Genomic DNA, 23,019 nt, shown 5'->3' with positions numbered 1-23,019 from the left:
CGGTCTGTATGTGGGATCCGACCCCTCGGCGGGAGTGCCACCGCACTCCCAAGCGGCGCACTGTAGCAGTGCGCCACCGGGCCGGCCCCTACAGCCATTTAAAAACTCCACATGTTCCACGAACACGTTTTGAATATCTCTTAGGTACCAGACTCTGTGCTAGATGGTAAAAGTTAGGAATAAGGTTATGTAAATTTGGTATTTTTTTTCCAATCCAGTTTTTATACTTTAGCATCCATAGTTCGATATCTCTCTCTCTCTCCTCTCCCCCTCTCTCCCCCCCCCTTACACACACACACACATTATTTGACATAACTTTTTACATTACATATCTAAGAAGTCTTCAAAGAGATCATGGAAAGATTCATCTTATCTTTCAACTCCATTTTTCCTTGAATTTTTTGAAGTACAGTTCTGAACAGCTTTTTTTCTACTCAATATTTTTAAATTCTAGCATTGTTTATTCTAGATGTGTTTTGTTTATTTGGGTTTTTTTTAAATGTTGTGTAGTACTTCACCATATAAAACAGTCACTTATCCACTCCTATACTAATGGGCATTTAACTTCATTCCAATTTACAGCGTCATAAATAATGCTGCCATGAACATCCTTGGACAGGGCCTTTTGTGGGAGAGTGTCTTTAGGGAAGATGTCTCACAGTGGGTCAGAGAATGTGAGCATATTGCCTTTTATACGTGCTGTCAGATGTTCCTTCTGAATGGCTGTGTCCATTTATTCTCCCATCAGCAGTTTCTGAAATACCTATTCCTCATCCCAGCAATATTTGATATTGTCAAAATTTTATTTTTTGCCAACCTAATGGTTGAAAATATTACCTCTTGTTTCATGTTGACACACTTTTAAGAGTCCCATTCTGCAGTGATGATATTTCATAGTATAACAAGGGTCTGCTAAAATCAGATTCAAATTTGCCTAAAAAGAAAACATACAACCAGAAACTTATGTTTGTTACATTATTTTCAAATGTAAGAGGAACTGTCATGTAAAAAGGTTAAGCTGACTCATTCTTGTAACAAACATTTACAGGTTGAGTATCTCATATCCAAAATGCTTCAGACCAGAAGTGTTCCGGAGTTTTTTTGGGATTTCAGAATATTTGCAGAATACATACCTAGTTGAGCATCCCTAATCCAAAAACCTGAAATCCAAAATGCTTTAATGAGCATTTCCTTTGAATATCATGTTGATGCTCAAAAAGTTTTAGATTTTGGAGCTTTTCAGATTAGGGATGCTCAACCTGTATTAAGCATTTTGTACTAGGCACTAGGATTACAAAGTAAAGAGCTTATAGTCTCTGACATGAGGGGTCTCTCATTCCATTGAAAAAAACAGGCATTTAAATCAGTTTCTGCAGATGCTTTAATAGTAAATGTTCTAAGCACTGTAAAAGCACAGAATAAGGAGAATATAATTTTAATTCTCTTATTGGTGGGGAATGAATGTTAGAAAGCCACCTATTTCCAAGGGTAGTAAAAGATGCCTTACATGTTTAAAAAGATTGTCTCATCTTTATTCTTCGGCCCAGCTCTACCATAGTATAGTACATGACAGAATACCCCCAAGAGCTGCAGGATTATGTGGAGAGATTCACTTAAGAGGACTGTCCCCACATCCCGTGTGGGAGCACACGCCAGGGGTGCCTGCAAATCTACAAACAGCAGCTTAAGTCATCACTCCATCAGCAGCAAAACATTTTTTAGCACTTAGCATGTACAAAACCATGCCAGGTGCTGAGGGGATACCAAGATGTGTATGACATGGTTCTTGCTCATCGGAAACTCCAAATTCAGATGAGGAGATAAGCCAATTCATGTTTAATGACATTTTAGGTACTAAGTCATAAGAAGAATCTAAACGAAATTTGTATGATGCTTCCATATGGCCCACTGATGATGGAAAGGAAACTTTGATGCCTAGAGAACGGTCATAGAGGGAAATAATATGTGGAATTATAAATTTATGCAGGTACTGAGCTATAGCTTGGAAGTACAAATGAAATTGCATATATTAAGCTCTTAATACACAGCCCTATACATAGTAGGCACTCTGTACACATTTAACATTTTAAAAAATTGAGATAATGTTATTAATAAAAGTACACCAAGAAAAATCATTCTTTTAGTTTTAAATTTTTGTTTGTATTGATTTTTAGGTCAAGAAGTGGTTTTCAAGTGCCTTGGGGAAGGAATTCTTGAAAAAGCCTTTCAAGGGTATAATGCTTGTATTTTTGCCTATGGACAAACAGGTAAGAAGTTGCTTTTATTTACAGCCAATTATATTAAATATGCATTTCTTAACACTTAAAAATAGAAAAAACTTGGGCCGGCCCGGTGGCGCACTGGAGAGTGTGGCGCTTAGGAATGCGGCGGCACTCCCGCCGAGGGTTCGGATCCCATGTGGAGACCGGTTCCCGCTCACTGGCTGAGCACGGTGCGGGCGCAACACCGAGGGTTGCGATCCCGTTGCCAGTCCCCGGTACGGGCGCAACACCGAGGGTTGCAATCCCGTTACCGGTCAGTAAAAAAGACAAAAAGGAAAAAAAAATAGAAAAAACTTTAGAAGCAACAGAAAAATGCCTCTGACTTTGTGGGTTTAACTGAATTAAGTGATCAAAAGTAATCCTCCTTTTGAAGGTGCAACAGTTTTGGTAATTGAGTAATTTCAGTGTTAATGAGCAAAGCTAGTTTCAGACTATTAAGTGTCATTTTCTGAAATTATAGTTTTAACTTGTATTTGAACTAGAAAAATAATTACCTGTTTCTCAATATAAATATGATAGTAAAAACTATAGAAAAACTCCTAGTATCATTCTATACTGAGGACTTTCACTAGGACACAAAAGTGATAATAGGTTATGAAATGTAGGGTTTTGGAGCAGTTGGTTGAAACAGTAAAATAAAAACATACTGGTGGCTCAGTCATTAGTACTCTTGAGCCACTGTTTTTTCAACTATAAAGTAGGAACAAACAATTACATCATAACAGTGCTGCCAGATATCACATCATAGTATAACTAGGAGACTAAGACGAGAGAAAATGTATAACATAGTATGATATATGTAACAGTAAATACAGTCAATGTCACTTAATAACGAACAGTTGGAATTTTACTATGAATACTTTTAAAGATTATCTATTTTTAGTGGTTGCATTTATACACCTCCAACTATAAATGCGGTTCCCTCTGGATCTCCCGGTGAGAGTTAAACCAGAGGCTGTGAGTGTAATGGAAAGAGCAGCAGACTTGGTATACAGGGTCCTGGGTTTGAGACCAAGTTTGCCATTCTTCTGCTTGTGACCCTGGCTGATACGCACAAAAAGCTTGCATGGTTGAAGCATTACATTTTGCTTCCTCTTCTACTCTTCCTTCTTTCTGCTTGTTCTTCAGGTTCAGGAAAATCCTTCTCCATGATGGGCCATGCTGAGCAGCTGGGCCTTATTCCAAGGCTCTGCTGTGCTTTGTTTAAAAGGATCTCTTCAGAGCAAAATGAGTCACAGACCTTTAAAGTCGAAGTCTCCTATATGGAAATTTATAATGAGAAAGTTCGGGATCTTTTAGACCCCAAAGGGTAAGTTGATGATTGAAATTAACCTTGTAAATAAGGATAATAATTTTGAATGATTTTCAAGTTAAAATTGCAAGGGAATATATGTACTTGAGCCCTTGGTCACTACTCTGGTTTTAATTCATTTACTGAGAAATCATCAGCTTCTCGAACTCTGTTGATACCTAGTATACATATAGTTTATCCTGTATTCATGTGTAAAGTTGCTTATATATGCCATTTGAAAAGATGTTTTTACTATTGGTATTATTTTTTGATACCGTGGAGTATTCATAAAAACTTAGTTACAAATGTGATATTGATCCTTCCATTTATATTGGAAAACAGCACCTTTAAATTGAAGGTAAAGTGGTTGAAGGATTGAAACCACCCAGCCTAGGCAAGTAATTCCCTTCCCTACCTGTGCATTGGAATCATGCGGGGAGCTTTTTAAGCATCCACTGGCCTGAGCCTCACCCATAGAAACTGTGATATAGTAGACCCAGGGTGAAACCCAAGCATCTGTATTTTTTTTAAATCTAGGTGATAAAAAACTAAATGAGTTTGACTCATAGAGAAAGGAGGGCCATTTACTTTTTTTTAATTAAAAAAATGTACTGATTTGGGTCGAGCCCATGGCGCACTTGTGCTGTGATATAGTAGACCCAGGGTGAAACCCAAGCATCTGTATTTTTTTTAAATCTAGGTGATAAAAAACTAAATGAGTTTGACTCATAGAGAAAGGAGGGCCATTTACTTTTTTTTAATTAAAAAAATGTACTGATTTGGGTCGAGCCCATGGCGCACTTGTGAGAGTGCGGCGCTGGGAGCGCAGCAGCGCTCCCGCCGCGGGTTCAGATCCTATACAGGGATGACCAGTGCGCTCACAGCGCTCACTGGCTGAGCGCAGTGCGGCGCGGCCGGTCTCAAAAAAAAGGACAAAAAAAAATGTACTGATTTAAAAATAATATATTTATAGAAAATTTAGAAAATACAGTGTAAGAAGAAATAAAAATGACCTATAATCCCACCAGTCAAAAATAACCACTGTTAATACCTTGGTGCAATTTGATCCAGGGTTTCTGATCTGTGTTTTGAGTGTGTTTGTGCATTTTGAGGTCATTCTGTAAATACAATTTCGTATCCTTAATTTTCCATGTAACATAACGCTTTCTTGTGTCATTAAAAATTACTTTGAAATTCTTTCAGCAGCTGTGTAATATGTAACAAAGTCCATAAGAACTTAGATGAAATCAAGGGTATCAGATGGAAATTATGGGTGGCAAGGAAGTGACCCAGTCATAGGAAATCATATATTTACTTTTTTTTGTTTGTTTGTTTGTTTGTTTTGTCTTTTTTGTCTTTTTCCGTGTCCGGCAACGGATTGCAACCCTCAGTGTTGCCCCCATACCGGACCGGGGACCAGCAACGGGATTGCAACCCTCGGTGCTGCTCCCGCGCCTCGCTCAGCCAGTGAGCAGGAACCGGTCCGTATGTGGGATCCGAACCCTCGGGCGGGAGCGCCGCCGCGCTTCCCAAGCAGTGCACCATCCAGTGCGCCACCGGGCCGGCCCCATATATTTACTTTAAGGAGTTATTAACTATTTAATGTGTATGAAAGAACATCTATAACACTTGTAAGGTATAAAGAATAATAAAGTAAACAACTGCCGACTCACCACTTGGCTTAATAATAAACGGACATGACCAATAATTTTGAAACCCCCTGTATGTTTCTCTTGGATCCCATTCCATTTCCTACCCCTCCCTATGGTAACTACTATTATGAATTTTGTTTTTATCATTTTCTTCCTCTTCTTTAGCATTTACACATAATTTGGCACAATTTTTAACTTTGTGTAAGTGGCATCATAATACGAGGGAAATTTTAAAACTTTGTGGAAAAATGGATTTAAAAGGTAATGCCAGTCTTACCACGAAGACCCCCTCATATACGTGTTCTTTGGTGATTTTTTTCATTCATTCTTAAATATGGAGTAATAATGCCTTAATTTTTATTTCTGTTTAGTATTCCTTTGTATGATTATACCATAATTTATCCCTTCCTCTGTCACTTCTGTGGTTTCTGATTTTTCTATTTATGGTGCTGCTCTGAGCATTCTTGTAGAGGTTTCTGGTGTATAGGTGCAGTAGTTTCTAGGGAATACATCTAGGGATGGAATCGTGAATCACAAGATACTGAATCTCTGACTTTACTGAGTATTGCAAACTTTTCCAAGGTGGTTGTACCATTTTATACTCCTAACAGCAGGGTACAAGAAGTCCAGGTGTTAGACACCATCACAGTCACTTGATATCGTACTTGATATACTTTTTCTTGCTGCTGACAAACTTTTCCAAGGTGGTTGTACCATTTTATACTCCTAACAGCAGGGTACAAGAAGTCCAGATGTTAGACACCATCACAGTCACTTGATATCGTACTTGATATACTTTTTCTTGCTGCTGCATAGCATCACAGAATCTCTGGTTGTGCGAGCAGAGTGGGCAGAGTGCTGAATTGTGTACATCCAAGTAGCTCTCTTGAAAATGCGCATTGTGATCTGCCCCTTTTTAGGATATAGCCACATTGTTCATTGTCACATCGAATTCCTCATCCTTAACAGAAAGTTAGTAAACCTACTTTGTTAGGGGTGTTGTAGATTAAATGAACTGGAAAGTGCTTAGAGAGCAATGCCAAGACTTTGGGAAGTACTCAGTGATTCTTAATTCTGTTTTTCCACATTTAAGTGATACTAAGCCCTGATTCTGAATTTGAAAGATGACTAATATGCGGTGCCACGAAAAAGTTGACATACATAATATGTCAAAATACATAAAGCTTTGCTTTTAATCTCAGTTGTCTATTGAAAGTTGTTCAAATGAGTCCCAAACCAAGTTTACCATTTGAAAATTCAAAAGAGCCCAAAAATCTTCACCAGCAGAGACAGTTCTGAAAAGAAGAAAAATATCAGTAACTACAATTACTACATTATAATCTCACTTTCTGCATAAAATTATAAGCATAGAAGCAACATAAACCAATGCATACTTGAAGAAGTAAATTAAAGGTAAAGCATTTTAATATTGTTCAGTACTTGTTCAAACACTTTAAGACATTATTTACTAAGAATATGCTTACTTAGAATAATAGCCTTGAGGTTAAATTTGATCTGACATATTCTCGGCCTCACTTTTGCCACGCCCCTACACATGTGAAACTGAAGTTCCTATACTAAAACAAATTTGCCTAATCTAGTATTCTGTGTGCTGATTGTTTAGTTTGGGACTAGAGATAGAATTTTTTAAATAACAAGTTACTTTAAATAGAAATCAAAGTATAAAAGACATTCCTCATGTGGAATGCTGTTTTGCTAATCCAAATAAAGTAGCTTTTGGAATTTTTTTGTTTTGGATCATTAAAAAAATTCTTTTGAAATCGCAGTGTTACTGAGTACTTAGGAAGAAAAGCTTCTGAGTTTGGTCTAATTCATTAATTCCTTTTTCCTCCCTCCCAAAGGAGTAGACAGTCTCTTAAAGTTCGAGAGCATAAAGTTTTGGGACCGTATGTAGATGGTTTATCTCAGCTGGCTGTCACTAGTTTTGAGGTAAGTTATTTTTTAAAATCGTGTTTAAAAAAAAAACAACCTTGGCTATAAATAAGAGTGTGTAAGTGATATTGAATATAGTTTTATGTGGATGCCTTACAACATATTGATCCTATTCATTCCTCAGAAACCCGGTATCAGCACACCCCAACCAGGGAGAAAGTGCTTTTAATCACATTCTTCAAGCTGCTTTGTTGTGAAGGTTTTATAGTGTGGCTGAAAGGCCCAGTGTTTTTGAGGCTGAATATTTTCACTAATACCATTCTGTTGAAACTGTTCTTCCTAAGGTGACCGGTGATATCCTTATAGACAAGTGTGGTAGTCTAAAGACTTTTTGGTAGTTCATTCAACCCCTTCTTTTTGACAGGGTCTCCTGCTTTTGTTTCTATCACTTATCACTCTTCTGGTTCTTCTGTTTTTCTGAATCACTCCTCTCTCCACCGACTGACCTGTTTTCTTTTTCCTACTCCTTGACTTTTAAGGAGTAGGAAACGTGCCTTGTTAAGGTCTGAATCAGTGTTCTGCCCTTATTCTACAGTCGTTGCTTTTGAAATTTCATAATACAAACTGCTATCTCTGTTGCTGAAGAATGTGAATGTATGAATGAACGAAGGAATCTCTGTACTTGTGCTCTCTATGGGATGTGGTAGAACCATTATCATTTCAGACAGCAACGTGAGGTAACTCTCTACAGCCATTTAAATGAAGACATATATAGTATTATTGCTCAAATTAGAAAGAGGACACATCCATCCCTTTAAAAACATTTAGATTCTAAAATGAATGGAAACCTTTCCGTTCTACAGGTGTTAAGTCAGCAACTTCGCTAAGGTGCCTGGTTCTTAGCTCACAGTAGTTGAGGTTAGTATCTATATTATCCTTTCACTTACCAGCAAGAGCCAGGGAGCTCTTGATTTGCATCTCCGCTCTTCCTCTTACTAGATGTGGGGAAAGTACATGAACTTCAGTGTCCTTTTGTGTAAAATCAGGAAAATACATCTTTCATAAGGTATATTCGGCAAACATCTTATAAGAGCCCATAGGTTCCAGGTATTCTAGAAGCAAGTGTGCAAAGATGAATAAGGAAAATCTCCTGCCCTTGGAGAGCCACAGTGTTGAGGAGGAAGGCGAATAAGCAGGCAATACTGGGTTGATACGCAGAAGAGAATTAGAAGTAAATTAGGTAACTACTGTTATTGAGTGTGCAGAGTGCTCAGTAAATGTGTAGTCATTCTCCAAGGAATTTGCAAAAGAAAAAACAGGGACTTCACAGAGAAAGAAAACAATTGGGGTTGAAAAGAAGAATGGGGGAAACATCTCATACACTAAGAAGCTCTGAGGGAGGTGGATGCTCAAACCAAGCAGGGAGGTTTTTATGGAAGGGTGGTGATGAAGGCGTCAGAGGGATCATAATTAATACATATGTCTGGTGTTTAGGACTGTGGCCTCATGTTTTGGCTATCGTGTTTTCCTTACTCTTTGCCTCCAGGATATTGAGTCATTGATGTCTGAGGGAAATAAGTCTCGAACGGTAGCTGCAACCAACATGAATGAAGAAAGCAGCCGCTCCCATGCCGTGTTCAACATCATCATCACACAGACGCTCTATGACCTGCAGTCTGGGGTGAGGGATTGGCAGGACCTTTGGTGGCAGTGGGAGAACTCAGAAATGTCTACATGGGGAAGTGTTTAATGGCTGGATTCAGTGGCTGAGAATTTTATGTTGGCTCTTCTACTTAGTACATGAGCCGCTTTGCTTAAATCATTTAATTTGTTTTTTTTTTTTTAAAAAAAAGATGACCGGTAAGGGGATCTTAACCCTTGACTTGGTGTTGTCAGCACCACGCTCAGCCATTGAGCCAACCGTCCATCCCTATGTGGGATCCGAACCCGGGGCCTTGGTGTTATCAGCACCACACTCTCCCAAGTGAGCCACGGGCCGGCCCAAATCATTTAATTTGTTAAGTCTTCCTTTTTAGGTAATTTTCTTTAAAAATTGGATTTCTTGTGTAAACTTCCTGAAGAATATGGTGACGTTACTATACAGCTTTACTATGTATCCTTTCATACTGAAATTCCTCTTAAATCAACTAAGTCTACTTCATAGTCATTGAGGTATATTAAAGAGGAAACAACAACATTTAGCCTAAAGAACACTTTTCAAAATAAGAGGGATTTGACCTGAATGTGCAGGAATCCTCATGTTCTAATATTTCCTCAGATGCACATAAAATCCCCAGCTTCCTTGCTATATTCTGGAAAGCTGGGTGTACTTTCTACCAAGCTGCAAAACAAAGTGCTACATTTTCTTTTTTTTTTTTTTTTTCGTGGCCGGCAACGGATCGCAACCCTCAGTGTCGCGCCCGTACCGCACCAGGACCGGCAACGGGATCACAACCCTCGGTGCTGTGCCCGCACCTCGCTCAGCCAATGAGCGGGAACTGGTCTGTATGTGGGATCCGAACCCTCGTTGGGAGCGCCGCCGCGCTCCCAAGCGGCGCACTGTAGCAGTGCGCCACCGGGCCGGCCCAAAGTGCTACATTTTCACACCAATTTAAATTTTGATTATGAAATTGATAGTTCAAATAACTTTTCTGACCTTTTAAAATCTTGAGAAGTTTGCCATGTTGGAGTGTGATGGATGCTCCAGTTACACTCAATTATAGTGCTGACATATATGTAGATATCCATGTGGTCTTTACATTAACATGTGTTGTTTCTCTCTTGTTTCCTACATCTAGAACTCGGGAGAGAAAGTCAGTAAGGTCAGCTTGGTAGACCTGGCGGGTAGCGAAAGAGTATCTAAAACAGGAGCTGCGGGAGAGCGACTGAAAGAAGGCAGCAACATTAACAAGTAAGGTGGCTGGAGCGAGAACACCTGGGTGATTTTCTTGTCTTGGCTTCTTCCATGTTGTGGGGGACTTGTTGCATTGTAAGAGTCAGATGGTTCTGCTGCATCAGTTGCTCAAAGTCTATGTAGCTTTAGTAAACTGAATTGAAGAAAAAGAACAGCTTACCTCTCTAAAAGGATGCATGAGATTAATTTAAGTAAAGCTATGTGGTGCAGCCCTGCTCAAAATTAGTAGAAATACATGTGTGTATCATTGTATATAATGCAGTCTTAGGTAAATGCAAATCATAATTTTGTAAATCAAATCATGTCTTAAATTAACTCAGAAAGCTTATCTGAAAAGAAAATCTGCTTTGAATCCCTTCATAAGGCTAATACTGTTTAAATACCAGAACCTTAGCAAAATTTAAGTTACTGAATAACTGCCATACTGAAATTTTGCTGTTTGCATGGAGTGCCTGCAGTGTGCCCAGTAATGCAGCAAAGGCCAAAAGACAGCAGAGCAATGAAAGGTGGGTAGGAATTTGCCAGGTAGACAGAGGAGACACAAGCATACCACACAGAAGGCACTGCAGAGGCACAAATGAAGGACTTATGCAGTATCCCAGGGTGGCTCCTGATGTTCAAGAGGAAGTCTCTTTGCTTTCCAACAGGAGACAGAGCAGAGTTTGTATTTAAGTGTGCACTCAAGCCAGACTATCTGGGTTTAATCCAGCCTCCACCACTTACTGGATATGTAGATCATGGGCAGATGATTTAACCGCTCCGTGCCTCATTTTTCTCATCTGTAAAATGGAGATAATAATAGTACCTACTTCATAGAATTGTTGGAGATTTAATGCCTATAATGTGCTTAGAACAATGCCTGGCATGTAGTGTGTACTGAATAAATATGAATTGCTGTAGCTATTATTTTTGTAATCAGCATAATCATTATTATTATACCAAGTTCAACAGAAAGTAGTTTAGTCTGTGCTTGTAATCTTTTTCTGTTGAGCTATAATAACTTGGGGTTTTGTTTAGGACAGAATGTGACAAGAGGAAATATATTCAGGAATGTGTTTGTGTAGCTTGCACTTGAAAATGATGTTAACACATTATGATTTTAGTATATAAAAAGTAAAACATTGTCCCTGCTGTCAGATGGACCCAGCCACATTCACTGGAAAAGATTGCTACTTTAGGGAGTTAATCTTCCAGTCATCCTGTCTCCTGCTCTAACAACTGACAAAAGACAAAATTACAACAAATTTAGTTTAAAGATCTTAACTGGCTTTTGTGATTCTAGAATTGGGCAACACCTCATCCTATAAAATAGAATGAGTGTTTCAATAGGCCCAGCAGAGAGGGTTGGTTTTATAGACAAAAAAAGGCTGAGGAAAGCAGAAGCAGAACAAAAAGCATATTGGTCATTTCAAAGTTACTTTTCTTATAAGGTTAAAGCAGAGGGGACTGCTGGCTAAAACTGGCCTGTTGGGGATTTGCCTGTTAGCTTTCTCTCTCCTGATTTCTTGGAAGGTCAAATAAACAACTTAGTTTTGTCTTAGTGATTTGGAAGTTAGCATTAATGACTCCATTTTGGTTTGGACTGTTGGACCTAGTACAAGATCTCAGTCCAAACCAATGACCTCCTATACATTTTATTTAACATCACAAAGGATTTTTGCTAGATTTCATAACAAAGCATTGCAGGATCCTAGGCTGGCACTGCAGCTTTGTGTTCTAAAATGAGCTCAGGAAACAGGATGAGAATGCAGAAGTGGGAGTGTGAGGGAGTTCACACCTAAAAAAATATTGTCACCCCCTCCTGGAAATTTGTTTTACTGATGCTGAGCTCTGCCAACCCTTTGCCTGCTGGCTGGGTTTGTGGGATAACACTGGAAAGTCTGTGCTGTGGACTTGTGGGAATTGAGAGGATATGTGTATGGCTGGCCTTGACATAGAATGAGTGACTTATATTGAGCTCTTGCTAGTGCCAGGTGCTGTTCTGAATGCTATATGTCTAATGTCTCATCTGATCTTCACATCAGCATTGTGAAGTGGGTCTCTTATCCTCATTTTACAGATGAGAAAACCAAGGCAGAGAGCAGTTAAATCGTGTGTCTCAGGTCAACAAGCTCTAAGTGCGGATCCTGGATTAGATTGCACAGAGGCTCCAGAGCCTAGGCTTAGCCACTGTGCTACACTGGCATGGCCATGTGTTCCATTTGCTTGGACAAGTGTGTTTCATACTTTTGTCCCATAGTAAATATTAATGGTGCCCCTTTAAATTTTGATTCTTGATTATGTAGTGTCCCTAACTGGACTATCTCAAGGCTACATGATAACATGATTTAGATCTTCCAGCAACTGACTCTTTTTCATAATGATGTGTTGACTTGAATGGAATTCTCTCAGTATCCTTCTGTCTCTCCTAATTTATATAGTAGGTCTTTCACAAATGAATGTGTGTATTCCTTACTGCTAGTTTGTGAGATAAGACCTTCATTTTCAGGGTTCTTTATAGCTTTCAGAGCACTTTCACATGTATTATTTCATGTGAAGCTCGTAACAGGTATTTTTATCTCTGCTAACATAACACATATTTTAACGATGAGCAAATTGATACTGGGGGACATTAAGTGATAAAAATAAAAGCTCAGCAAACATTTATTACACCTCTGCTATGTGCCTGGCACTGCATTAAGTACTGGGATGCAAAAAGAATTTAGACATTGTGGTAGGTAGAAAAATACCTCCCACCCTCACGTATGTCCATGTTCTAATTCCTAAACCTGTGTATATGTTACCTTACAAAGCAAAGGGATTTTGAGATGGAGAGATTATTCAGGTAGGTTTGATGTAATCACATGGATCCTTACAAGTAAAAGAGGGAGATAGGAGAGCCAGAGGCAGAGTGATGCAGAGTGAGAAAGACTGGACCAGCCATCGCTTGAATGAAGATGGAGGAAGGGGTCATGAGCCAAGGAATGCAGGCAGTCTGTAGAACCTGGAAAAGGTGCTATCCAAGATTCCACTGGTATGGGAAGGTCATATAGAGTGTGTGCACTGAATTAACTTCCTAAAATCCAAAATATTCTGCCTCTCAAGACAGATGCGGCCTCAAGGATTTCAGATAAGAGATATGGACCTGTACTTTTTTGATCCATTTTAGCAAATTGTATTAGTTTCAAGTCTAGGGAACACATCTGGTGAGCATCTTTTTTGGTTGTGACACGGTATCACATTGTGACATGGCAGAAGCAGAAAGAGAAATTCTAATATGCTTTTCTTTTAAAGCCCTCAGAAGCACTCCCATGACCACCATTATTAATCCATTCATTAAAGCATGGTCCTCAGAATCTAATCACCTCTTTAAGTCCCACCTTTCAATCACCATGATAGGATTTGCCACCCTCAACAGTTACAATGGGGATTAAGCTTCAATACATAAAATATGGGGGACACAATTTAATCTATATCATTCTGCCCCTGGCCCCCAAAGTTTATGTCCTTCTCACTGGTAAATACATTCATTCCATCCCCAGAGTCTTAACTTGGTTCAACTCAATAGTCCAAAGTTCAAAGTCCCATCTGTGAAGTCAAAACAAGTTATCTGCTTCCACGATACAATGGTGGGACAAGCACAGGGTACATATTCCCTTTATAAAAGGGAGTATGTGCCAAAAGAAAGAGGTGACAGGTCCCAAACAAGTTCAAAACCCAGCAGGGCAGGCATAAAATCTCAAAGCTGGTGAATCCTATACCTTGACTCCATGTTCAACGTCCTCTGCATGCTGATGTGGGGGTTGGGTCCCCAAGTCCTTTCACAGCTCCACCTCTCTGGCTTTCTTGGTCTCAGGTGATGCTTTAGGTCTTGCAGGCTGGCATTGCATGCTGGTAGCTCTGCAAGTCTGGGGTCTCCATGGCAGTCCCACTCTCACGGCTCTGCTATGCATAGCATTGGTGGGGTTTTTCTGCTGCGACTACAACCTCATGTTTCCTCATGGCATCACTCTAGTGAAGACTCTATGTGGTGACTCTGCCCCTGCCACAGACCTCTTCCTGGGCCCCCAGCATTTTCCATACATCCTTTGAAATCTGGGGGAAGGCTTCCAAGCCTCCATAGCTCTAGTGTTCTGTGATCCTGCAGACCTAACATGACATGGATGCTGCCAAGGCTTCCAGCTTGTAACTTCCAAAGCTGCAGGTCCAGCCACATCTGGGGCCAAATAGCCATAGCTGGAGCAGCGGAGCAGCAGAGCAGCCAAAGCAGCCAGGGTGCTGGTGCAAAGAGCAACTTCCCAAGGTGGCTCTGGGCAGTGAGACTGTGGGAGAGCACCTCAGGCCTGTTCCCCAGGACCATTCTGTCTCTCTAGGCCTCTGGGCCTGTAATGGAAGAAACAGCCTCCAAGATCTCTGAAATGCCTTCAAAGTCTTTTTTCCCTTTTCTTGATAATCCCTTTCTTCTGTACCAATCTTCTTAGCAAACAGTCACTGGGCTGCACCATTGTATTTTTCTTCTGAAAATGCTCTCCGCTTCTCTACCACATGGCTGGGATGCAAATTTTCGAAGTGTTTACACTCTGCTTCTCTTTTAATTATAAACTCCGGGTTTACATCATGCTTTTTCTGCCATAACTCAGTGTAAGCTGTTGCAAGTAGCCATGCACCTTCCTGAATATTTTGCTGCTTAGAAATTTCTTCTGCCAAATACCTTAAATCAGTACCTTGAGTTTCCACGTTCCATAAAACTTTTGGGCATGAACAGAATGCAGGCAAGGTTCCTTGCCAGTTCATAGCACGGGTGATCTTTGCCCCATTTTTCAATAAGCTCTTTCTCATTTCTACCTGAGACCTCCTCAGGATGGTCTTGATTGTCCATATTTCTAATAGCATTCTTATCACCACCATTTAACCAGTCTCTAAAACATTCCAAACCTTCCCTGGTTTTCTTGTCTTCTAAACTCCCACCAGCAGGTAGGTTTTTCTTAGCCTCCTCCTCCAAATTCTTCCAGCCTCTCCTCAACACCCAGTTTCAAAGCCACTTCCACATTTTCAAGTATCTGTTATAAGCAACACCCCCTCTTCTCTGGTACCAATTTTCTGTATTAATCTGTTACAGAAATGGACTAATACACAAAATACCTGAAACTGGGTAATTTGTAAGAAAACAAAATTTATTGCTTACAGTTTGAGGCTGGGAAGTCCAAAGTCTAGAGAACACATCTGGTGAGCGTCTTCTTTTGTGGTGACACAGTGTATCACATTATGAGATGGCAGAAGCAGAGAGGGGGAGAGACTCTCACATGCTCTCCTTTGAAAGCCCTCAGAACCATGCCATGACCACCGTTATCAATCCATTCATTAGGGCATGGTCGTCAGAATCTTATCACCTCTTCAAGGCCCCACCTTTGAATTACTACAGTAGGATTTGCCACCCTCAAGGGTTATAATGGGAATTAAGCTTCAATACATAAAACTTGGGGGACTCAATTCAATCCATGTCACAAATGTCTGTTGGACACTGACTGGGCATGAGAACACAGGTATGAGTAAGATGAGACCTTGGCTTTGGGAAATAGGGAAGGAAGGCCTTTGGAATGGTTGTATTAATACATTAAATGCCGCAGAAACATATACAGAGTGTGGGGGGGAACAGATGGGAGGGTGCATAACACAGCTGGAAAGATCAGGAAGGGCTTCCCAGAGGAAACTGTTCACTTTCTTGGTGATGTAAAGCAGCTATGTGACCTTTCTGTGCCTCAGCTTCCTCATGTATAAAATATGGATGAGGAAAGCACCCAATGAGTAGAGTTGTTATTAGGATTAAATTAATTGCTTTTTGTTAAGTGCTAAGTAAGAAATAGTGCCTAGCACATTGGAAGTGCTTTATATGTGAATAATAAAGTAAAATAAAATAATAAATTGAAACTGCTGCCACCTGAGACTTCCACAGATGATGGCTTTCTAAGCCATCAGTGCCCAGTTGAGTGCTAAAACTAGAGAAATCTCTGATGTGTTTCCTAAGCTTTCTCTCAGCCTCCTATTTGGGCTTCTTTGGATGGAGCATTAATAATCCTCTTAAGCAGACCTGTCAGGGACTTCACACAGACATTAATGTCTGCTTAATGGGCTGTGGATTTAGGAGCTTCATCTCTCCTGAAGCTCTTAAGAGCTTTAAAGCACACATTATTCCCTTCATTTGAAGAGCTAAGGCATGTGTGGCTGCACTGCCAAGGACTGTTCAGGGCTTAGAGGTACAGGTCATCTATACCTCATCTTCCCAGGGGAGTACATCTGAAAACCCAGTTTGCTGCCCACCTGTCTAATTAAGGTGGGTTGAGGAAGCCTTTTCCCTGCCACTGGAGTCTGGCTGCTTAAGCTTTGTCAAGAACTCATTTAGATCATGGAGCATTCTCTCTAATGCCCCCCAGACATTGAAAATGGGTCCGCTTTATTCTCAACAGCAGCCAATCACTAAATGCAAACACTGTTCATCTAATAAGTATCATTTCGAGTCTCATTTCCATTTCAATTGCTGTGGTTAATAATAAAATATATACTGACATTTCCAAAAATGGGTTCTACTGAACACTTGTTCTAGGGATATATGAATAAGTTACTTCTAGGATTTTGTCATATAGTTTATTATAATATGAAAACTTAACAAGCACAATATTTCTAATATTTCTTGTGACTCAGTCCTCCTTTTTTTTTCTTCTTGAGTACTTTCCATGACTCTTGTTCATTTCCTCTCAGAAGCCTCACTTTGAATGGGTATTGCCTGAATAACTAAACATGAATTTGTATTGAGGGAGAATAAAAATGGCCTGCTTCTGTCTATTGTTCAGATGTAGGGGTCCTTGTTAATTTACAACTTGTACATTGCAGGGTCCAGGCATATGGGGGAAAAAAACCCTGAATAGTTGTCTTTGCATTTAACATGGGAGACCCAGAAAGGACAGCAAAAATCTGCTCCTTGGGACATGGTAGCCACATGTGACAGGGTTACCCCAGTGTTTCCCAAAAGCATTCTTATGAAACACTAGTTTCTCAGGTGGCCCTGAACAAGTAATTTTGAGAAACATTACTCATAAAACTTTCCTTTGGAGATTTACAGTGCTGAAATCTCTGAGAAGTCCTATAGTAAAGAATCCTTTAGCTCATCATTCTCCAAACTTATTTGATGTCAGAATTCTAGGTGTAGCATACATTAAGAACCCCAGAACAAGCGTTCAGTACAACCCCTTTTCGGAAATGCTAGCATATACTATGTTATTCCCCCATGGCAATTGAAATGGATATGAGATTGGGAATGATACTTATTAGATGGATATTGAGTTTAATGAATGGCATTAGCCACTGGAAAATGATGTGTAAGGAAGTGAGGCTCGTATAGTAGGAATGACCTATATTGTCCTCTCCTGACATGTGATCATACTGTCCTTTGCCCATAATTTACCACCCATGTTCTTTTGCATTCTCCTTTACTCTTAAGAGTGGGAACTTACTGGGGAGGATCCTAAATTTGAATCCACTGATTTCATCATCTTTCAAATAATTCTTTCAAAACCAGGGATTGCTTTCTGCTATAGGCAACAGAAACCAGCCAGAGTAGCAATGAAATGATGAAACGATGAGTTTATTTTTCTCACTTAACAAGAAGTTTAGAAGCTGGTGCAGCACATCTGAAATGCACACAGCTCTACTAACTTTAGTGTGTGTTTATGTCATCCATTCCAGGCATCATAACCATATTTGTGGTCCAAACAAGAAGGAGAAAGGAAGAAAGGCGAAGAACCACAGGCTGACTTTATGTACCTTTTTTATCAGGAGAACAATGGCTTCCTTGGAAGCTCCACCCAGTAATGTCTACTTATACCTCCTAGGCCAGAAGTGTGATTCATGGCTACACCAAGCTCAAAAGAATTTGCAAAGTGGAGTTTTTAGCTCAGCATATTGCTTCCCAGCAAAATCAGGTTCTGTTAGCAAGTAACACTCAGTTTGTCCCGAAACCATCATTGAATCAGTCCTTTTTAGACAGAGGTGCATGTTCTGTTCTCCAATGGATCTTAGACTCATTAACTCAGCCGATATTTAGTGAGCATTTTCCATAAACCAGGCATAGTAATTGCATGGAAAAAGAATGTGTATAGCAAAGAACAGTTTCTTCTCTGAAGGTGATCACAGTCCAAGTAGAGAGAGACAGAGAAATACATATAAAATTAACTCTAATAAAGTTTAATAAGTACTATCATATGATCTTAGAAAAAGAGCATCGGAAAACTAGATGAAATAATATATTTGAAATCCATCCTAGACAATACAAGTAACTCACATCACGTCATACCTACTCCCAAGGAATGAAATCTTATGTTTAGAGTTTCAAAGGAAATTATGTAGGTTGGGGGAAGGTGAAGAACAGGAAAAAAAGTTGAATTATGACTCAATTTTTTTTCATTGGTTGTATTTACTACAGCAGCTTTCATTTTATTTTGATCCTCCCAAGTTTCCTTTACTTTTTAAAAAATTCTGAATCCTCCATTATTATAGATAGGTAGATTTTTTGAAGATTTCCTTCTTAAGGCATGGCTATCTGTTTATAAATGTTATCCCTTAGCCTAAGTCTTCCTTCTTCTTCAGTCAGCCCTTCCCCACTCCTCACCCTAGCCCGAGGATTTATGGTCAGAGATTTAAAGATTAAGAGCTTCCTAATTATATCCAACTCTAGCAGGTTCAGGGAAGGAGCAGTGCTTTGGTAGAATTAGAAAGATTTCCTGGAATAACTTTTTCTGCCCCTAATACTGGCAAACAACTGCACCCCCCACCCCCACTCCATTTTAGACACCTGGGAGGCCAGCGGGCTTCCCTTTCGCCTCCAGCTTGAGAAGACCGTGCTAGCAGGATCCATAATTGGTGGTTTTATTATATTTTTAAGATCCCTGGGAATAAAGTTCCCATTAAAATATGTAAGCCTGTGATTCACTTTTCAGACACTGACCTTTCAGACAGTTTGGGGATTCTAGAAGCTCCTGCCTCATTGCCTCTGGGTAGAACGTAGTAGAGAAGGATGGCGTGGGCTGGTCATCACTGGTCATTGAGCCCCACTCACCCTGCAATTATTTTCTTTTTGTTCCAAGACGACTATAAAAGTTGTAGGTCGAGTTCTTGTTTTCAGTGTGTGCATTCTATTAGTAAAAAGGTGTGGCTTCTACTAATATATTTCTCTAACTGGATAAGTTCTAGAGCAAAATACACCCAGAGGGCTGAGCCCATGGCGCACTTGGGAGGGTGCAGCGCTGGGAGCGCAGCGGCGCTCCCGCTGCCGGTTCGGATCCTATATAGGGATGACCAGTGCACTCACAGCACTCACTGGCTGAGTGTGGTTCGGCCGGTCTCAAAAAGGACAAAAAAAAAAAATACACACAGAAACTAGAGTCATATAATCATTTTTGTATAGTTCCACACCTCTGCTTACATATTATGCTGATGTAGGGGAGAAAAAAAATTTTCTTCTCAATCCGTTTTAGGTTCAGTGGCTGGGGGCCCTGTAAGTTAAACTGGCCAGAGACAGATTAGCAAGAGAAAAGCAACCTGAAGTTTATTAGCATAAGCATCATGCTTACACATGAGAGCACTCAGTGATGAGTAACCCAAAGGGATGGATAGAACTTGGGCTGATAAACCATTGTAGGCTAAACAAAGGAAAAGAGGTTTAGGGCTTCTGGGCAGGGGAGGCAAGTTATGGGAAGGTGACAAAAAAAAAATTGTGAACAAGTGTTGTTTATTAAGGTTTGTCATGCAGATTTAAGCCTGTGCCTTCTCCACTGATAAGCGTTGTTAGTAGTCCACCTTTTCCTGGTATGGGAAAGGGAGACATCTCTACAAATGGAAATTTCTTTTACAAAGGAAAAACTTACACACAGTTTCTAGAGCTTTTCGTGAGTCTACTGGTTCTCAATGACTTTTAGCTCAAAATAATACCTGTGCAAAAGAGGCATATATGGGGTGGCATATTTCTATACCTTCACTTATTGTGCAGAGTAGACATGCACAGTGGACACTGATGACTTTGTATCTTTCTTTTCCTTTTTATGTCAAAGCACTAATTGGATCTTATGTTTTGTTTTTGAGGAGTACCAGAAACTTTCCCTTTTTTCTCCCTACACTATCAAATTAAGTAATAAACTCAGTTGCTACAAGACAGAGTAAAATCTTGTCTCAGTAATGAAAAATCTATATCATCCCCAAAATGTGTTTTCTTCTGAAGAGTCACTGTTAACCATAAAGTCACTAAAGTTGACTATTAAGTCACTGAGTTCTTTATAGTTTGTATGAATTAAAATAATTTCTGCTGCATTTAGATAGTAAAATATCTGGGGTAGCTCAAAGATTTACTTCCAAATAAAAAGTTTATTTCAGTAGTTGCAAAATGTAGGAAAAAAAATGCCCTATGTTCTATATGAAAGCACAGATGTGGTTTTACCTTATATTAAACTCCGATTTGCCTCTATTTCATGTATATCACATGCAATATTTTTTCTTAAAGTTGTTACATTTGGGAGGAGTGATTGGACTTACTTGAGTTTTAAACAGCAGCATTGAGAAATAATTCACATACCATGTATTTCACTATTTCAAAATGTACAATTTAGTAGCTTTAATGTATTCATAGAACTGTGTGGCCATCTTCATGGTCTAATTTTTAAACATTTTCATTACACCCCAAAAGAAACCTTGTACCAGTCATTCCCCAGAGCCCTAGGCAACCACTAGCACCATCTCTATAGATTTGCATATTCTGGCTATTTCATATAAATGGAATCATACAATACTTGGCTTTATTAGTTTCCTAGTGCTAAGGTAACAGATTACTACAAATTGAGTGGCTTAAAACAACAAATTTATTTTCTCACAGTTCTGGAGGCCAGAAGTGTGAAATCAGAAGGTCTGCAGGGTTTGTTCCTTCTTGGAGGCTCAGAAGGAGAAACTATTCCATGCCTCCCTCTTAACTTCTAGTGGTCGTTGGCAGTCCTTGGTATTTCTTGGTTTATAGCTGTACCACTTCAGTCTCTGCCTCCATCTTCACATGGCCTTCTCCCCTGTGCTTCTGTGCATCTTCATGTGTCTTTCTTATGAGGACACCAGTTATCAAATCAGGACCCTCCCTAATCCAGTATGATCTCAACTAATTACATCTGCAAGGACCCTGTTTCCAAATAAGGTCATATTCTGAGGTTCTGGTGGACATAAATTTTTGAAGACACCATTCAACCCAGAGCAGTGGCCTTTAGTGTGTAGCTTCTTTCTCTTGGCATAATTTGTCAGGGTTATCCATGTTGTAGCATATATCAGAACATTCCTTTTTATGGCCAATAATATTCCATTGTGAGGATATACCATGTTTTATTCATCCCTTCATCATTTGATGGCCATTTGAGTTGTTTCTACATTTTTGGATTTTGTGAATAATGCTGTTTTGAAAATTCGTGTACAAGTTTTTTTGTGGATATACGTTTTCGTTTCTCTTGGGTTGGATTTGTTTGACTTTTAACTCTGTCAAGTATAATGTACATATTTATGCCACTTTGTGGTAATGACTATTAGTTACTGAAATTTTAACAGCTGTTCTGTTAAAATGAATTGTGGTTAATTTTCTGCCTCTTGAATTTGTTTTGTATTTCAATGGCTTTTCAGTAACTCACCCTTGGGGAATTATGTTTTGTATGTAATATGTTTTCTTTTCTTTCAATTTATTTGGTGGAGATCTATTATTAGCATTAGAAAGAAAGCTGTCAGACTTTCACTTGCTGGTTTGTGCCCTTTGAGTAAGTAGTAATATTTAACTTTTTCAGTGACTTACAAAGCACTTTCTTTTTGGGCTGTCATGTAACCCTCCTTGCATTTCTGTGAGATCTGCCAGGGCTGCTGTTTATGGCTGCTGAATTTGGGATCTGATTGATTTCCTTTTAAAAGAGCAGTTGGTACTTAACTGTGAGGCAAGAGGAAGTCCTTCTTCTCGTTAATACCACAAATCTGTTGTTTTTACAGCCCTCCTTTCTCCAGGTGTGGAGAACCTGTATTAGCCACCAAAGACAGCTCATTAGCCTAGGCCAGTGAGTCCTAAACTAGCCTGCATCAAAATCACCTGGAGGGCTTATTAAACTGCAGATTGCTGGGTCCCAGTGTGAGTTTCTCATTCAATAGGTCTGGAGTGGGGCCTGGGAATTTGCATTTCCAAGAATTTCCCAAGTTATAGTGAGGCTGCTGATTCCAGCACCACATTTTGAGAATGGTAGGCCTAGACAACAAAATGGATTTCTTACTTTGGGTATTGTTGAAGCAGGGCTTCTCTAAATTTAGTGTGCATATGAATCACTGGCAGATACCATTAACTGGTCTGTTTCAGTAGGTGTGCGGAGATTCTGCAGTTCCAACCAGCACTCAGGTGATGCTAGTGCTACTTTGAGTAAGTGATAGGGGTTGAAAGAGTAGCAATGACTGAAATAGTTCTTTGTCTTTATACAACTTTAATAATCCTAAATTAAAATAACTCTGCCAGCTTTAAGCATATCAACAGGATATACCTTGTAATGTGTAGTGGAAGGATGCTCTGCAAGTTACATGGTTATTCTGGGAAACAAAATCAGCAGCCAGAATGGTCCAAATTAGACCCCAAAAGTAAATGGTTCAAACTTTTAACTATCATATTTAGAGTCAATTAAAATTCTCTAGTGTGATCTTTTAAATGTATGTTTCTAAGTTCTGAAATGTATGTTTCACAGGTCCTGAGATTGAACAAAATAGATTATTACAGGGATTCTAAATTCATTTTTTTAAATTAATGGAGTTCTCATATTTTTTTTTCTCTTGGCCTCTTGACAAATTAATGTAGCCTTGATTGTGTCAACTTTACAGCCTTACTGTTATGCATATTTTATACTTATTATCTAGAAAGATTATTGTTTTATGAAAACAAACATTCCATAAAATTAACTTTTAATTTTATCT

At 39.4% G+C, this 23,019-nt stretch overlaps 1 protein-coding gene across 1 annotated transcript in view; it reads left to right on the top strand.

The window, feature by feature from the left end:
* The window catches only part of KIF13A (kinesin family member 13A), a 96,660-nt gene that overhangs the window by 15,288 nt on the left and 58,353 nt on the right, over window positions 1-23,019 (top strand). The window contains 5 exon segments of the mRNA XM_008568477.1: window positions 2,175-2,267; window positions 3,411-3,591; window positions 7,088-7,175; window positions 8,665-8,799; window positions 9,917-10,029. Of these exon segments, the coding sequence (XP_008566699.1) occupies window positions 2,175-2,267; window positions 3,411-3,591; window positions 7,088-7,175; window positions 8,665-8,799; window positions 9,917-10,029 (610 nt within the window).

The sequence above is a fragment of the Galeopterus variegatus genome, unplaced genomic scaffold (assembly GCF_000696425.1).
Source record: "Galeopterus variegatus unplaced genomic scaffold, G_variegatus-3.0.2 Scaffold412, whole genome shotgun sequence".
Lineage (NCBI taxonomy): Eukaryota > Metazoa > Chordata > Mammalia > Dermoptera > Cynocephalidae > Galeopterus > Galeopterus variegatus.
The sequence above is the reverse complement of the archived record's forward strand: the minus strand, read 5'-3'. Positions and strand labels throughout refer to the sequence as shown.